The sequence below is a fragment of the Podarcis muralis genome, chromosome 7 (assembly GCF_964188315.1).
Source record: "Podarcis muralis chromosome 7, rPodMur119.hap1.1, whole genome shotgun sequence".
Classification (NCBI taxonomy): domain Eukaryota; kingdom Metazoa; phylum Chordata; class Lepidosauria; order Squamata; family Lacertidae; genus Podarcis; species Podarcis muralis.
Window position 1 is genome coordinate 56355973 of NC_135661.1, and position 15820 is coordinate 56371792.

Genomic DNA, 15820 nt, shown 5'->3' on the forward strand with positions numbered 1-15820 from the left:
CAGCCTCTCTTTCCCTACAGGGTGGGTCTGACTGAGAGGAAATCACCACCGGCCAACTACACATGGTGGATTCCTGGCATTGTGGAGTTAGCAGTTGGGTCTCCGCTTGGAAAGATAGATTGCAAGAAGAGGAGTCTCCAACAGGGCAAAATGTGGCTGCCATGCTTGCTGTTTTTGCTTTTCCTGCATGTGGGTGAGTTTCCTTTCCAAGAGATGTCTTTTCCTGCTTTCAGAAAACCCGGGTCCTGTAACAGCCTATTGGCACATTATGCAGAATAACATGCAGTAGACTGAGGTTGTAGAATTCTGGGCTGTGCTTTCTTCATATCGTAATGGGGGGGGGGCATAGTGGTGGATACTACCTCCATGTAAATATATATCCATGTAAATCCCTGTCTGTAGCAAGCTAGAAGCAGAGAACGATGCTCAATATTCCCTCTCAGACCTGCTAACTTTTCCAGAGGCAGAAATATGATTCCTGTCCCTACAACCTGAAAGCGGACAGGCTGGGTTCAGACCACCTCCCCATTCTCTGCCACCTGGCTTGCAGAGTGGATATTCACATTGCCTTGGTGACTCATGAAAAAATGGTGCTACAGTGACTCGTGTGTTGTTGGCAATGCCAGGTACAAGACTTCTTAGATAGATAGCTTGATAGATTGGAGTCAGGGTGGTGTAGTGATTAAAATGTCGGGCTAGAACCTGGGAGACCAGAGTTTTAATCACCACTTGGTCATGAAGCCCACCAGGACTCACCTTAGGTCTGTCGCTGCCTGTCAGCCTAACATGTTTGTGAGGATAAAATGAGGGAGAACTGGCTATGTCACCTTGAGGTCCTTGGAGGAAATGGAATAAAATAGACAGGTAGGTAGACAGATAAGGTGTAGGCCACGAGAGTCTCTAGCTCAGCCTTTCCCATCCTTGGGTTCCCAGAAGTTGTTGGACTACTGCTCTCATCATCCCTGACTGCTTCCCCTGCTAGCTATGGATGATGGGAGTTGTAGTCCAACAACTCTTGGGGACCCAAGGTTGGGAAAGGCTGCTCTAGCAGGTCAAAAACTTACTGCCATTTGTGATATTAGTAGTAGAAACAGCAGTACAAAAGTACACAAGACGGCTTTTACTGCATATGGGCAAGTTTCTTTTTCCGAGAGACATTTCCCACACAGAATGTGTGGGCAACATTTTGGAATGATTCTAGAGGAGTCCATAAGCAATTGGAAAGAGTGCCTTCTTGGCATAGCAGAAACCAGCCCATGAAGGGGGAATTGTCCTGTGCAGCCTCTGGGGGAGGGCTTTCCAGAGCTCAAGCTGCCCAGGACAATGTGGCCTAGGCTGTTAAGCAAGCCCACAAAATGAAGGAGAAGGAGAATCTTCGGCGCAAGTTGGTGCCTCTGACACTTTTGTTCACTGACCTGGAGTTTTTAGTGAAGGGAGCTGGGGGCGGGGGCGGGGTTAATAAATATTTTACATAAATAGATAATAGAATAAGAAAATAGGGGGGAAACAGTCATATGCATAGTAATAACAGATTTTTTTGAAAATAATAATAATACTAATTTATTATTTATACTCCGCCCATCTGGCTGGGCTTCCCCAGCCACTCTGGGCGGCTTCCAAAAAAATATTAAAATACTGTAATACATCAAACATTAAAAGCTTCCCTAAAAAGGGCGCCTTCAGATATCTTCTAACAGTCTTTGACATCTGGTGGGAGGGCGTTCCACAGGGAGGGCGCCACTACCGAGAAGGCCCTCTGCCTGGTTCCCTGTAACTTGGCTTCTCGCAGTGAGGGAACCACCAGAAGGCCCTCAGTGCTGGACCTCAGCGTCCGGGTAGAACGATGGGGGTGGAGACGCTCCTTCAGATATACTGGACCGAGGCCAGTATATCTGGCTCCACACACTGTGTTCATCCATAGAGCTGAATGCTCAGCAAATGACCGGATGGGAATCGTTTCCATTGTACTGCAAACCAGACAGTGATTGGCCAAGGACATTCTGCCCACCCCATTCTTCTTAATTCTGCCCATTCTTCTTAATCAGGTACAACTTTGTACCTAATCCCCTGCCCTGTTTTCTGTTGAAAGTTGATCACCCTGCCCTTTGTCCATTCTTCTTCACCCCTGTCATGTGTGCCTGTAACAAGCTCTTTGTCACAAGCCAGATCCAATAAACCAAACTCTCCCCTCTGTGGTATCTCCCCAGTGGGGGGAAAAAACCCACACAAAAATGTACCTAATCTAAGTTGGTTAAAAGATTGGGTTAAATTGGAAAATATGGAGCTCCTCGATCTGGAGGGCTTCGATAACTACTTTGGATGGCATGCCTATTTATGGAAGAACAAAATGAAAGCACATAAGGGGTTTGGTAATCATATATTTAGAGGACCGCTAATCGAAGTGTGGGAAAGATATAAAAATGTGTTAGAACCGAAAACACCACACTGGTTATCACCCCTTGAAATAACAAGCATAAAAACGATCAATATGAGAAGCAACTGGGCAACATATAACCAGTTAGTCACCAAAGTGGATGGGAAATGGAGAACAAAACCTTATGAACAGATAAAAGAGTATGTTTACGATTGGCTTCATCACCAACAGATTAACCAGATGCTTAGCAGAGACATCAAGGAAAGAGGCTATGCGGACAATGACTCGAAATTTCAGACGGAAATAATAAATAATAAAGTGAAAAACATATCCAAGTTGTATAGGATGCTGTTAGATTGGAATTTAGCCGACGAAGAAGTTAAATCAGTGATGATCCGCTGGGCAAAAGATATAGGTCATAGTATACAATTCGAGGACTGGGAAAGATTATGGAGAGACGGGTTGAATTTTACGGCGTGTACTGTGATAAAGGAAAATGTCATGAAGATGGTTTACAGGTGGCACCTGACACCCATGAAACTCTCAAAGATGTATAAGGTGGATAATAAGTGCTGGAGGTGTAAAGATGTAGTGGGCTCCTTTTACCACATGTGGTGGGAGTGTGGAAGGGTAAAGCTGTTTTGGGAGAAGGTTTATACCGAATTAAAAAAGATACTAAAGTACACGTTTGTAAAGAAACCAGAAATTTTCTTATTAGGGATACTAAGACAAGAAATAAAAAAGGAGGATCGCAGATTGGTATACTATGCGGTAACAGCAGCAAGGGTTTTAATAGCTCAGAGGTGAAAACAGCAGGAAATCCCAACAACGGAGGAGTGGAGATCTAAACTATCGGAGTATGCAGAACTCGATAAATTAACGGGGAAAATTAGATATATAAAAGACCAAGTGTTCATTAAGGATTGGGGAAAGTATGCAGATTATCTGGAAGGTATTAGTGATGGACAAATAACGCTAAAGGGATTTAAAGATGCACTGTGATAGACTACGGGTTATTGGGTAAGGAAAAGAGAGAACAAAATTGGAGACAATGACAATAACAATATAGAAGATGAAACGTGTAACTTTATTTATTGCTTCGAACGACTTGCGGCCAAGCTGAAGGAAGTCCTGAAAGAAACAGCTATGTTATAGGAGATTGTAAAAACAATAATTATGTGTACCTTTTACTTGTTTCTTTTGTTTTTTTCTGTATGTTTTTGCTTTTTTGTGCTCTTGTCTTTGTTATATGTGTGTTATCTTTGTTTTTCTTTTTATGGAATAATCAATAAAAAAGAATCTAAAAAAAAAAAATGTACCTAATCTTGAGTGGTGTCCAGGATCCTGTGCAAGTTGTAAGTCGTTTTGACCTTTCAGGACCAGTGGCCACAGTTCTCTTCATGTTAACCAATTCTGCATGTGGCCGGTTCCTCAGGAAGTTCAGCAAGGTCATGTTTGTTTCACAAGAGCAAATGCTGAAAAATCTCAACAAATTTCAAGGAAGTCATTAGAAGGGAGTTGAGAGGGAGTTGGAAAAGTCAGGTCTCTTCAGGGTGGTTGGAGGTTATTTAAAACTAGAATTATAGAAGCTGAGCTTAAATGTATCTAGTGTCCAAGAACATGCCAGTGTGGCTAACGAGCCTAGCCAAGGCGGCTATAAAAGGCAAGAAGACTCCCCTTAAAAATAGAAATCTTGCTCAAATGAGGAGGGAAGGAATAATCACAGATTCCATTAGTGACACCTAATGTGGAAAGTAGGGACCTCTCATTTCTCTCCAACCTTATCTTGTCGCTTTCCATTACTTTAAGGACCTTCCCCTCAGCAGCCCATTTCCAGTATTCATAGGCTCATAGAGTTGGAAGGTGTATTTCAGGAACCGCCCTATTCCTGTGATGGTATTTTGTTTTAACTGTTTGCAATTTTAAAATTTAAATTTAGCCCAACCATGTGCTGTTGCAAGAAGATCAAAGCAGAGGGGAACATGTCTCAGGAGAGAGACAGACTTGTGTTCCTTGCAGATATGCAGAATGCATACATGCACTTTGCAGTTGCATGCATGCAATTTTCAGGATGCAATTGCATTGGGAAGTTTGTGGCTCAATGACAGATATTGTGCTTTTAGGTTAATCTTTCATATTGTTACACCGTTTTTCTCCTTGCCATTTTAGGGTCTATTATGAATGCTGTTCCAGATTCTTCAGTGATTCAAACACCTGCCAATGTGACTGTGGAGGAAGGATCAACACTGAATATGCAGTGCAGGTTCAATGGAGACAGCACCAAATGGTCTATTAAATGGTATAAAGTTAAAGGCAATGAACAGGTGGAATTGCTTAACTCAAGCCTAATTCACATATTTACACATCTAAAAGACAAATTAAGTAATTTCACTTTGAAATCTGTGGATTTGAAGGATGATGGAACTTATCTGTGTAACGTTGTCATCGATGCAGCTTTTCAACCTCTCAATAAAGGGACAAAAGTGACCATCATTGGTAAATACTTGAATTTCTTTCCAAAATCTGTTTTAACAGGGTAGCTTCAGTCCACTTGTATAGTTTGTGGATTGGAGAATGTTTGTGGGGATTTGAGGCTGCTCAACACTTTTCAGAAAACCCACTTTAGCTTTCCAAAGTAGGACAATAGTTTAGATAAATATCAGTGCCTCTCTAGTCTAATGGGAGCACCGGGAATATTCCAGTAACTGATCAGTGGGGTCCATTTTTCTTCTGAAATGTGCAAATTGAAAGTGTCCTTCACACATTACATTTGAGGGGGCGCCATGTGAGTAAAAAGTCTTCTGAAACAAAGTGTGGGGTAAATTCAGAGCCACAGCCTTGCCACACTTTCACTCATCTGATACCCATTCTCATCAATTCATTTTATTTTTCTTAGAGCTCGTATGCCTGTGTTTTATCCTGTTTTTGCTGTGCTCACTGCTTTGATCATTTTGTGCTGCCCTGTGGTCCATAAACTTGTTTACTGTGATTATTTAAAATGAGAAAAGCAGTCAAAAGTTGCCAGTTTTCAGCAGAGCTGATGCAGAGGCCCCTTTTCTCCCATTGCCTCTCTTATGTTGCAGAGCACACAAACACATAGACACCTAAATCTATATTAGCAACAAACAGAGAAAGATCCATTAAAACCATACATGGTTGGTACTTAACACCTAGCTGACTCGCCTTTATAAACCAGTTCTCCCATATGCTGGAGAGGGTGTCCCACTATAAGGACATAATGACACATGTGGTGAGCATGCCCCAAAATTGAAAAGTTCTGGGGAAATGTTTTTACAGAGATATCTTTGATCACAAGTCAGATAGTACCCATGACCCCAGGACAGGCTCTGCTTAACCTGTCAGGTTACGCCATGAATTTGGAACAAAGAACTCATAACTCCTCTGTTAACCACAGCAAGAACGGCCATTGCCAGGGCATGGAAATCATTGCAATTATTGACCATGGACCAGCGGTATAGTGCAATCTGGCACGTAGCATTATTGAAAAAACTGACATGGAAATTGAAGACAGCAAGAGGTTAGAGGAACTATGATAACTTTTATGCAATCTGAGGCAACTTTATGGATCATACAAACAATGATACATATAGCAGAACGGTGCCTATGGTCTACAGCACAGTTTGGCATTCTTGAAGCACATATTTTATTTTTATTTTCCCCGCCTGCCTTTGTATATAAACTCTGCAGACTAGGACTGCTGCTGGTGCAATATATCTTTTTAATTGTGGGCAATAATCCAAGCAATGGATGTTATTATGTATAATGTTGTGTTTGTTAAGATTGTGATGATTTTAGCATATATACTTTGGCAGAGTTCTTTGGAGTATCCAGAGATGATTCTCTGACTGTACATAGTTGTTTTAGCTTAATTTAAAAGATAATTAATTAAACACACACACACACACACACACACAGAGAGAGAGAGAGAGAGAGAGAGAGAGAGAGAGAGAGAGAGAGATCTCCATCTCTTCCTCAAAGCAGTCCAGTCCTAGGACTGTCCAAGGTGCTTTTTCTGAATGCGTCAATCCCTCTTCTTCCACTCTAGCTACCTTCTCAGTGTCCAATGCTTTCAGTAGGGGTCTAGATTATGACATCTCTTTCATGCAGGAATTACTGACTTTGAGGTGAACCAGACTTCTGGACCCATCCATGAAGTGGAAGGGGCGGATGTCACCATTGAGTGTCGCTTCAGGACAGTCGGCAGGAACAGCAGCATGTATGTCAGTTGGGACAAAGATGGGCTTGCGGTTGAGCAGGCTAACAAGACAGGCTCGTACAGGATCACTCAGAACCTGAGAGCAGGATTTGCTTCTCTCACCCTCACAAATGCTACTGTGAGCGATTCAGGGTTGTACGTCTGTAACGTTGGGAGAGAACCAAGAAATCAAACAAAATCATCAGGAATTGCATCTCATGTTGTCATCACAAGTAAGTGCTGGGAACTTTCTATCTGGTTATTAAGCAATGAGCAGAGAAGGTTATAGGAATGCACCCCAGAGGATAGAAACTCTCCATTTGAAGCATCTCAGAGGTCCTTGGAGGTCCCTCCAAGACCCAAGTCTGTATTTCTGCTCCATAATGCAGAGGTAGGAAACCTTTTACAGCCTGAGCTGTCAGAAGCTGACACAATTTTTCAGTCATTCAATCCCTTTCACATGGTCTCCTGGGAAAAAATTAAAATCACAGGGTAAATGTCCAGATTTAAGGGGGAAGCATATAGGTCACAGCCACACTGTGCATTTAAAGCACATGACTTTCCCCAAAGAATAATGGAAATTGTAGTTTACCCCTTGCACAACTACAATTCCCAGCACCCTTAACAAACTACACTTTCCAAGGTTCTGGTGGTGGCGGTGGACACCCATGTGCTTTAAATGCAGCATGTGGACCATAGAGTGTTTGCTTTTAGCTTCACCCTATGTTTGGCAGGCTGACACTTCTCAGTCATCAGGCACAGACTGGATCTTCCTTGGCCCACCACAGGCCATCAAATTCTCTGCTCTGTGCTGAAGGCAGGAGGATCCCTCAATTTCAGTTTCTTTCGGTGTCTCATTTTTTCAGTCTTTAGTTCAGTTCACCACATCTTCACACAAGTTTACTTTTTTTTTTTTAAAGTCCTCACGAAAATTGTCAGCATTTTAGTGCCAATTTATCCTAATGAGTTTTTGTATTCTATTTTCACACATATATGCATCTTTGTATACACTTCCCCCTTAATGTTCACATTTTTGTAGACACTATATCGCTAGAGCACTGCTTTGCCAAATTTGGGGTCATGTGAATTTCAACATGTAGCTGCATTTGGGTTTGTATATATTTGGGGGAAGTGCAAATGTGGTTTGCATTCAGTTGTGATGAAACAGATCTGAATCTCTCTCTGTCTGCCTCATGTAGCTTCAGACTTCAGCAACAGCACTCCAACAGGTTCATTCTCCATTTGTCTACCTGCTGACCTCCATTATGTTTTGGACTACAACTCTCCGGAACCCCAGCCTGCGCAACTGTACTCCCATCAGCTCCAACACTATGCAGCCGTGCTAGCTGGGGATGATGGAAATTGTAGTCCTAAACAACTGGAGGGCTGTTCCCTGTCCCACACTGAAGGCTGCATTCACAGCCGCTCCTAAAGCCATTTGGCACCCTCAGTACTCAGCCTAACAAAGATCCAGAGAAAAGCCAAGAACGCAAACTTCAAAGAAGTCAATCGTTCATGCACAAGTTCCATGGCTGCGTATTTAACTCAAAGCCACAAAATCTGGCATTATTTGCCCAGTCTCACAGATGCAGACTTTATCTCCTCTGGCAATTTGAAGGTTGCACACTGAAGTTGTCAAATGCTTTTTCTGCTCTTTCCACAGCGGCTAATCTGTCAGTTATCCAGTCACCTGCTTTCATCCAAGGAATGGAAGGGCAAACACTCATTATAAACTGTAGCATTGCAGTTGCCAAGAATGTGCGACTCCTCCCGTACAGTGTCACCTGGTATAAAAATGGCACTGATGGACATGAGGAGGAGGTGACAGGTGCAGGCAGGACTCTGAGCGCAACCACAGGCCTGGCTTCTCTCATTCTGCCCAGTGTCCAAAGGAATGACTCTGGAATGTACCGATGTGCTGTCGGTAGTAATGGCCGAGGAAATGGGACCATGGTGACAATCTCTGGTAAACAGAATCATTTCCCCCCCCTGATTTCCTTTCTACAGGGAATGAGATGCAAAGGTGTTTGGAACTGATAGGTGTGTACAGGGGTATAAAAGAAAATGAAAAGAAAATTTTCCAGTTGTAGAAAGATAGAAATTCTGGGTCACTTTTGACCCAAACCAGATGTTAAGAGCTTCCAATTGCTCCATTCTCTGCCCTCCCCCTTCTTGCTCAAAGTCCCCACTGTTGTGGGGGAGCAGAGAACATTTCTCAGCAGGTTGCAAGTTCTATTTTCAGTTTCATACATAACAAATAAATAGCTGTTTCTGGGGACTCAGCTCTGTTATCGCTGATGAGTTGATGGATGTTTTGAAAGACTGAGGGACAGTGAATGTGTCTCCACTGCTCCCACTTCCACTTTCTAGGTATAAAACCCCCATCATTTCCCACAAGTCTCAAAGTGGCTAGCAAAGCCATAAAATACAAAACAACTTAATGACCAGTTATCAAAACAACTTGATTCACTACCCACTGGTCCTATATCCATGCTAATTTTCTTGAAATTGGAACCTGGGCATGAGCAAAAGTTTGGGGTGTCAGCCATACCCTCAAATGAAGCCCTGTGCAGCAGCAGAATCTTGCCTGCCTGTTTCATTCCACAGACCACCAAGGGGGTCTTCCTTTTCCTGTTCCTCTTAAACCAGAACGTGACAAGCAGCCAGAAACTGACAGTGGAAGTCCTGGAGCTGGAATTGGAGCCGGAATTGGAGCTGGAGCCGGAGGTGCAGCAGGAATCCTCCTCCTCTTGTTGCTGCTCAGTGTCTTAGCATGGAGATACAAGAAGAGGGCTAAAGGTAAGGCTCTCTCCCCTGACAGCACCTTGGAGAGGTCATATGGGAGGTAAACGGATTAGCTCACACAATGTGCATTTGCAAATGCTTCCCTGGGCATGCCAGGGAGGTGTTGCAAACTGTGATAGGAAAGAACTGCAATTCAGTTCATTTGATTTGATGCAAACTTTCCGAATTCACATTTTTGGAAACAATCTCTGATTTGAAATACAACCATCCTTCCAAATTCGTGCTTCTCTGAAATGTGCAATGTTGTCACCCAACCAAGTAAGGTGCCCCCAAATGCATATATTAGAGAAAACAGTATTTAAAATTATTTATATGAGGTAAAAATTATTTATATGAGTCTCCCACTTTTAAAGATTTGAAGTATGTGTATTTTGTTATTCATTTATATACCTAGAACATTTCCAACCTGCTCTTCAGCCAAAACTAGCCTCCCAGACCAGCTTACAAAGATCAGAAATAAGACTGCCCCTGCCTTTAGACCTACATTCTAAAAGACACAACACAAAAAAGGGATAGCTTGGGAGAAGGGGAAAAAAATGATCATAAGTTACAATGTTCCACAGATAGAGTCCTTCATCGAGTAAACTGCCCTGAGATCTTATGATGAAGGACAGTAGCCAAACTTAGATTCACAAAATATTTAGGGGTATGCGTCCCCCTGCGTCCCCCCAGAAAGTCTCAGAAATGCAAATTAGTGCCCATCTCCACCCAGGATGGTTAAAAAGGAATTTCTGTGGAATGTGTCATCAATCACATGTGTTCTTGACTCATTCATTCTTGGGATTCTTTAATGCTTATTCAAACATAACCACTTTCAAATTTCTCTTCATCATTCCATTCCAGAAAGCACAACAGAGACAGAAGCTGCTGCAACCAAAGAAGCAGGAACGGTAAGAGGGATTATTGTTACCTAATGAACACACACATCCTGCTCCTATAAATTCCCAGGCTGTGCTAGGCTTTGCCTGGGCCACTCTAGGCTTCTCCCCGCATCTGCTCTGAGGTATCTGGTGCATTGGGATGTCCACTCTGGTCCACCCTGAGTGTCATCTTGTCTGCCCAAATGGCCTTCTGTTCACAGTGGGGAGCACTAGGCGTCACTTTCTTGTGCAGGGCAGCCTAACATCCCTAAAAGGGATCATAGGATCTTTTCCACATGTTGCTATTCACTCTAGAGTTTGGTTGGAATAGAATGGGTTCATCCCACTCCCGGACAAGTCTGTTTCACCCCTGCTCATCTTTATTTACTCCTGCATTTCCCTACCATCCTATCACTTCCCAACTGGGAGATAGCTAAACTCTGGAACTCTGGATGGTTTAAATAGGTAGGAGAAGACATAATAATTGCAATTTAGGTGCTCACATGGGTGGGTTGGAAATACAAAGAGATCAGCTTACTGCTTTGTTTAAAATGCAGCCCCATCCATAGAAGAAGAAAAATGAAGCATAGGAATTAGGCTGTGAAGCCTTCTTTTATTGAAATTCAGCTGCAAAATAAGTTGGCACCCCTTTCTTACTCCACTTAGCAAAGAATCAGAAAACAGACTGAGAAGTAAGTTTAAAATATGAGTTACTCACTCTTAGTCACACATTTGTTCTCAGCAGCAACAGCAGTAAAATAAATGCAGGCAAAAGACTGAATTTACAGTAAAAGCAGCCTCATGCATGTGCCTCAACCGGAGCAATTGGATATCCATCTGCTTCCATTGCTGGTCAAAGAGAAAAGGAGGGAGAGAAAGAAAGGAACAGGAAATACTCTATGCTCCTTCCTACTCAAGATAGGCAGGGAAATGACATCAAACTGAGCCCTCTCTACCAATTACATTTTTATGGCCTGGGTCTGCCTATCAGCAGTACAGCTCTGTGGTCTTAATCCCTTTACATGCTAACTAGCAAGATTACCGTATGCATTGTTAGATTTGGCTACTAATTTCCCACAAAGATGGCTATCAATGACTACTAGCCATGATAACTGCTCTGCCTACCAGGAGTGCCAACTTGGCCCCACAACCGTGGGTTCCCAGAGCCATGGGTGACATGCAGCATGGCTGGCCCTGGCACTGAATTTTGTGGGTGCTCAGGCACCCAAGGCCCCAGGGAGTTGGCACCTATGCTGCCTACAGAGCTGGAGGTAATAAGGTCTGAGTACCAGTTGCTGGAAACTGCAGAAGGGGAAACTGCTCAAATCCTACTTTCAGTTTCCCCATCTGGCTGGCCACTGGGTCTCCTTCTTCCAGCAGAGAGCTCATCAGCCCATTCATGCTGTCCTCATCCTCACCATTCTATTCTCCCTCCTTTCATTTCTCTCTCTCAATTAAGATTCAGTGTTCTGTAGCTACTGAATATTTTTTAGTCAGTGTTGTTGTTGTTGTTTTTGGGTGACATTACTCACTGCTATGGAGTACCATCACTTTTCCCCCCTGCCTAGGGCAGCCATTTTAAGTTGTCTCCCATGGCACTTTAATCAAGATATGAGTACTGGCAACTCATTTTTTTAAAAAAACCCCAAAACCCACTGTGGTTAGTCATCACTGGACTGTGATTTGTGTTAAGTCTTTTAAATATAGATCTAGATCTAGATCTCCCTTGGGGTGTTGATACATTACCCCGAAATGTATTTCTGCAAAACTTGGGTTTCCCCCAAACATGCTGATTGATACCTTTCCCCTCCCCTCTTGTTTCTTAGTGGCCTGGTTTTGATTCTAGTTCTGTTTGCACTTATAGCACGAGTTCACTATTACAGGGGGAGTAAAACGGTGATACACCTGTTGTGGTGCTGCCTCCCCAGGATGGTGAAATTTTCTCTTTCTATTTCTTTGAGGAAGGGTTGGATAGTGTCTCTTGCAGCCTTTGCCAACCTGGTACCTTCCAGATGTTGCAGTCCAACAACATCCAGAGGGCACCAGGTTGTCAAAAGTTTGCTTACTGTATCCATTTCTCTTGCCTGCTCCAAAGCTCCCGATGTATATATTTATTTCTGCAGCTTCTTTTGCTACCTGCAAACAATATGCTTTCAAGACCACCACAGACAGAATGAAACAAACTTTCTGTTCGCCGTCCCCTCTCTTTCTCTTAACAGCATCTTCCTTTAACCAGCCGGCAGAAAGAGTTGACCTATGCCAGCCTTCGTTTCAACAAAAAGGAAGTGGAACCAGATGCTGGGGTGATCTATGCAGAAGTGCGAACAAAACCAAAACAGCGAGCTGGCAACAGCCAGATCTAGCCTCCAAACCAGCCACTTGCACTAGAGGAAATGAAACAGGATGGGAGCGAGGCATGAGCCGCCTTTCAAAAAGCCCTTGGACCCCCATTCCCTATGACACTGTTCCTGGTCCCTTCAGAAACAACGGAGCTGTTGCCTTGGAGACCCACATTCTGGAAGATTTGCTGACGCCCTCATCCCCCTTTCTTCCTCATCTTTTGCTGGGCAGCCTGAATCTTTGGTCATGATGTCCGCCTCTTGGGATGCTGCTGAAGCCATCACTGACCCTCACCATCACTGACCCTTGCCATCTCAGCCATCTCCCTCCTTCCAAAGGAGCAGGTGTAGGAAGCATGTAGTGGCTGCTGCTGCATAGAGGGTGACTGACTAGGGCGAGGTCCCTTGGCTGGGTGTCCTCCAGAGCCAACATTTGGAATGAATGCACTTGCTTCCAAGAGCTGCTGGCTTTACTTCATTCCCACCTGCGGCTGCTGAGAAGCCACGTCCCCACATGGCTGCAGTGTGGATTTCTGAATACATTTCCCATGTGGGAGGGGGCCAATTGCATGGGTCATACTCCCGCAACTGCCACAAGTAAATGTAACAACTGGGTGTGTGTAAGAGACCGTGCATCTGATCTGGTTGCAGAGAAGTGGCTGCAATGCTGTTATGAATGTGTGTGACAGGAGCCTTTGTCAAGCAACTGGAGATCTCAGCTGAAATTCTCCATATATAATCTTTCCCCTCTTGCTCTCAAGAGCTTCCATCCCCAAGGACAGAGAGCAATCAGCTAGAAGAGGCTTGTATTTGTGGGTCATGTCAAATGAGGAGCAATGATTTCTTGCATTGCCCAGGGTTGGACTCAATGGGCCTTGGGGTGCCTTCTAATTCAACACTTGGATGATTCTACCAGCTCTCTGTCATTTGCCAGAGCCATGCATTGAAGTACACATTCAGACAATGGACAACTGTGTGGTACAGCCAGTTGCAGCTGGCGCTTATTGGATCTAGTAGGGCTACAAAGTCATGGGGTGTTGCCACCTAGAGGTCAGGGGCATGGCCAAGTTCTGGTGTGCTCCCCATCTCCCTCCCTTGCAAAGATATTGTGGACACTTAAGCATTGCTGTTTTACAGATTGTTAGCACCTAAACTGAAAAATGTTTTCCTTTGGTTCATAAGGGGCACAATTGCTTCTCTGCTGGGATACAAGTTGTGTGGCCTCCACTTGTCCAGTTCTCTCCCTGTCCTCTTCATTTGCAAAGAAATGCTGCAGTTTTATTAATGCCGAGCACCTAAGTGTCTTACCTTGGCTCAGAAGAAGCCCTTCTGCTGTCATAATATATTGTGCAGATTCATGCCACAGTAACTGTACATTACCCAGAATTCATAGGACTGTAAACACTGAAGACTGCAGCTGGGGAAAACCACGTTTCATTGCTTCCTCATGTTAGAAAACCAACAGCGACCCTTCCTCACACATAGTGTGTCAAGGCCAGGGTATGCTTCAGCATCATCCAGTCTTTTAATGTACATACAGTGGTACCTCGGGTTAAGTACTTAGTTCATTCCAGAGGTCCGTTCTTAACCTGAAACGGTTCTTAACCTGAAGCACCACTTTAGCTAATGGGGCCTCCAACTGCTGCTGTGCTGCCAGAGCATGATTTCTGTTCTCATCCTGAAGCAAAGTTCTTAACCTTAGGTACTATTTCTGGGTTAGCGGAGTCTGTAACCTGAAGCGTATGTAACCTGAAGCGTATGTAACCTGAGGTACCACTGTACAGTATTTTCCAGAGGGGAGTATTCAAATATTTGCCAACACCTTGCCTGCCCCCCTCCCCCAGACCATGGTGCCTTCAGGGCAGAGTTTTGAGGCAGACATCTAGGGCCTGCAGAGCAGAATGAGAAGCATGGTCTTCAAATGTAGCAAGGCTGGCTCAACACATTTGAAGTAGCACCCTATTAAGACCCCCCCCCAAAAGAAAAAAACCCCACCAAGTCCATAGTCTGAAATTACACCCAATTGCACCACCCAGTCCAGGAGATCCTTTTTGCCTCCTTTTGGAATCCCCCCATATAGATAATCTGCACCCCATGACCCCCACCTATCCAGGTTCATTTGGAGTAGCTGAGATTGTGTGCACAGATGCTTCACCCATCAACTTCTTGGCAGGAAACGAGGGAGGGGGGTGAGACAGGGAAAGTGGAGGAAGCCCTCTTGCACAGCTGAGTGCTCTCTTTCAAGGTCTGTGAACCTGGTGCAGCCCTGGCTGTTCGAACAAGAGGAGAGGAATGACACATGCAGCCTTAGAAGCTTCTGTGTGTGCCTATCTCCTAGCCTGATCAAGCCACAGAGCCACACATCCTTTGCACTGTCTGGCTGATCAGGTCTGACTGATTTTATTCTGTCTGGTTTAAGCCTGTACTCTTCATCTACCGCAATGCCCCCATAATGCCATCAACCCAAGGACCTTTAAATTTGGTTCGATGATATGGACAAGTAGAAGGGTAGGATAATTTGCAGCCGAGAGGCAGACTCAGGGTCGAAGTTGCTGTGATGTTAATTGCTTGTATGCAATTTCTATTCATGCCTGTTGTTAGTTATAGAGCAGCTGTGGAGAGTGAGGTGGGAAAAATTAACTCCCTGCCCTCCTGCCAGTAAAAATTGCCTCTCACAGGCTGCTATTTGCATTTGGAGGGAAGCCTCTCCAGTGGTGGTAACTGAGGCTTCTCTTGAAATGCAAATAGGAGCTTCTGAGAGGTTATTTTTACTGGCAGGGGGACAAAGAAATTTCCCCACCCCTCTCCACTCTTCTCCTCCTCGACCGGGTCCCAAGGCTGCTCAAGATTCCTACAACTGCCCTAGACACAACGCAAATATGCCCATGCATTGCCTTCTTGTCATTAGCCCTGACCACTTTCTCACTTATCTCTTCTGTGTGAGTTGGAGGCATGTGGAGGGCAGAGAGGAGATTCCTGTTGCTCTGAAGTTTCTGCTCACCACTATGAGGTCTTCTGGACTGCAATACGTAGATGGGTCCTGAGGGTTGCAAAGTGGAGCTGAGACCAGCACCCTGAGCCCTCAGCTAGGGGTTCAGCGAAGAGTTGTGAAACCTTTAAACAATAGTACCGTATGGTCTTTTAGATTCCTGCATTGCAGGAGGCTGGACTAGATGGCCCTCAGCGCCCCTTCCAACTCTACAATTATATGATGCGGAACAAAAGA

The 15820-nt window shown here is 44.2% G+C and overlaps 1 protein-coding gene and 1 long non-coding RNA gene across 5 annotated transcripts; one reads left to right on the forward strand and one right to left on the reverse strand.

Moving 5' to 3' along the window:
- LOC114601787 (cell adhesion molecule 2-like) lies at positions 1 to 14562 on the forward strand. Of its 4 annotated transcripts, none has more exons than XM_077931826.1 (7): positions 1 to 193; positions 4544 to 4870; positions 6503 to 6823; positions 8254 to 8556; positions 9198 to 9389; positions 10239 to 10285; positions 12475 to 14562. In XM_077931826.1, exons 1-7 carry the CDS (start codon positions 151 to 153, stop codon positions 12616 to 12618), a joined length of 1377 nt encoding a protein of 458 aa, XP_077787952.1. In that variant the 5' UTR covers positions 1 to 150; the 3' UTR covers positions 12619 to 14562. The 4 variants fall into 4 exon arrangements, with proteins under 4 accessions (XP_077787952.1, XP_077787949.1, XP_077787950.1 ...); XM_077931823.1 differs by having other exon boundaries at positions 16 to 193; positions 9240 to 9389; XM_077931824.1 differs by lacking the exon at positions 8254 to 8556 and having other exon boundaries at positions 16 to 193.
- Positions 6670 to 11102, reverse strand: LOC114601788 (uncharacterized). Its single transcript, XR_003707820.1, has 3 exons — positions 10974 to 11102; positions 9142 to 9357; positions 6670 to 6752 (listed from the first exon to the last, which is right to left on the reverse strand). It is a non-coding gene; the product is annotated as an uncharacterized LOC114601788 (long non-coding RNA).
- Positions 14563 to 15820: the final 1258 nt, after the last annotated feature.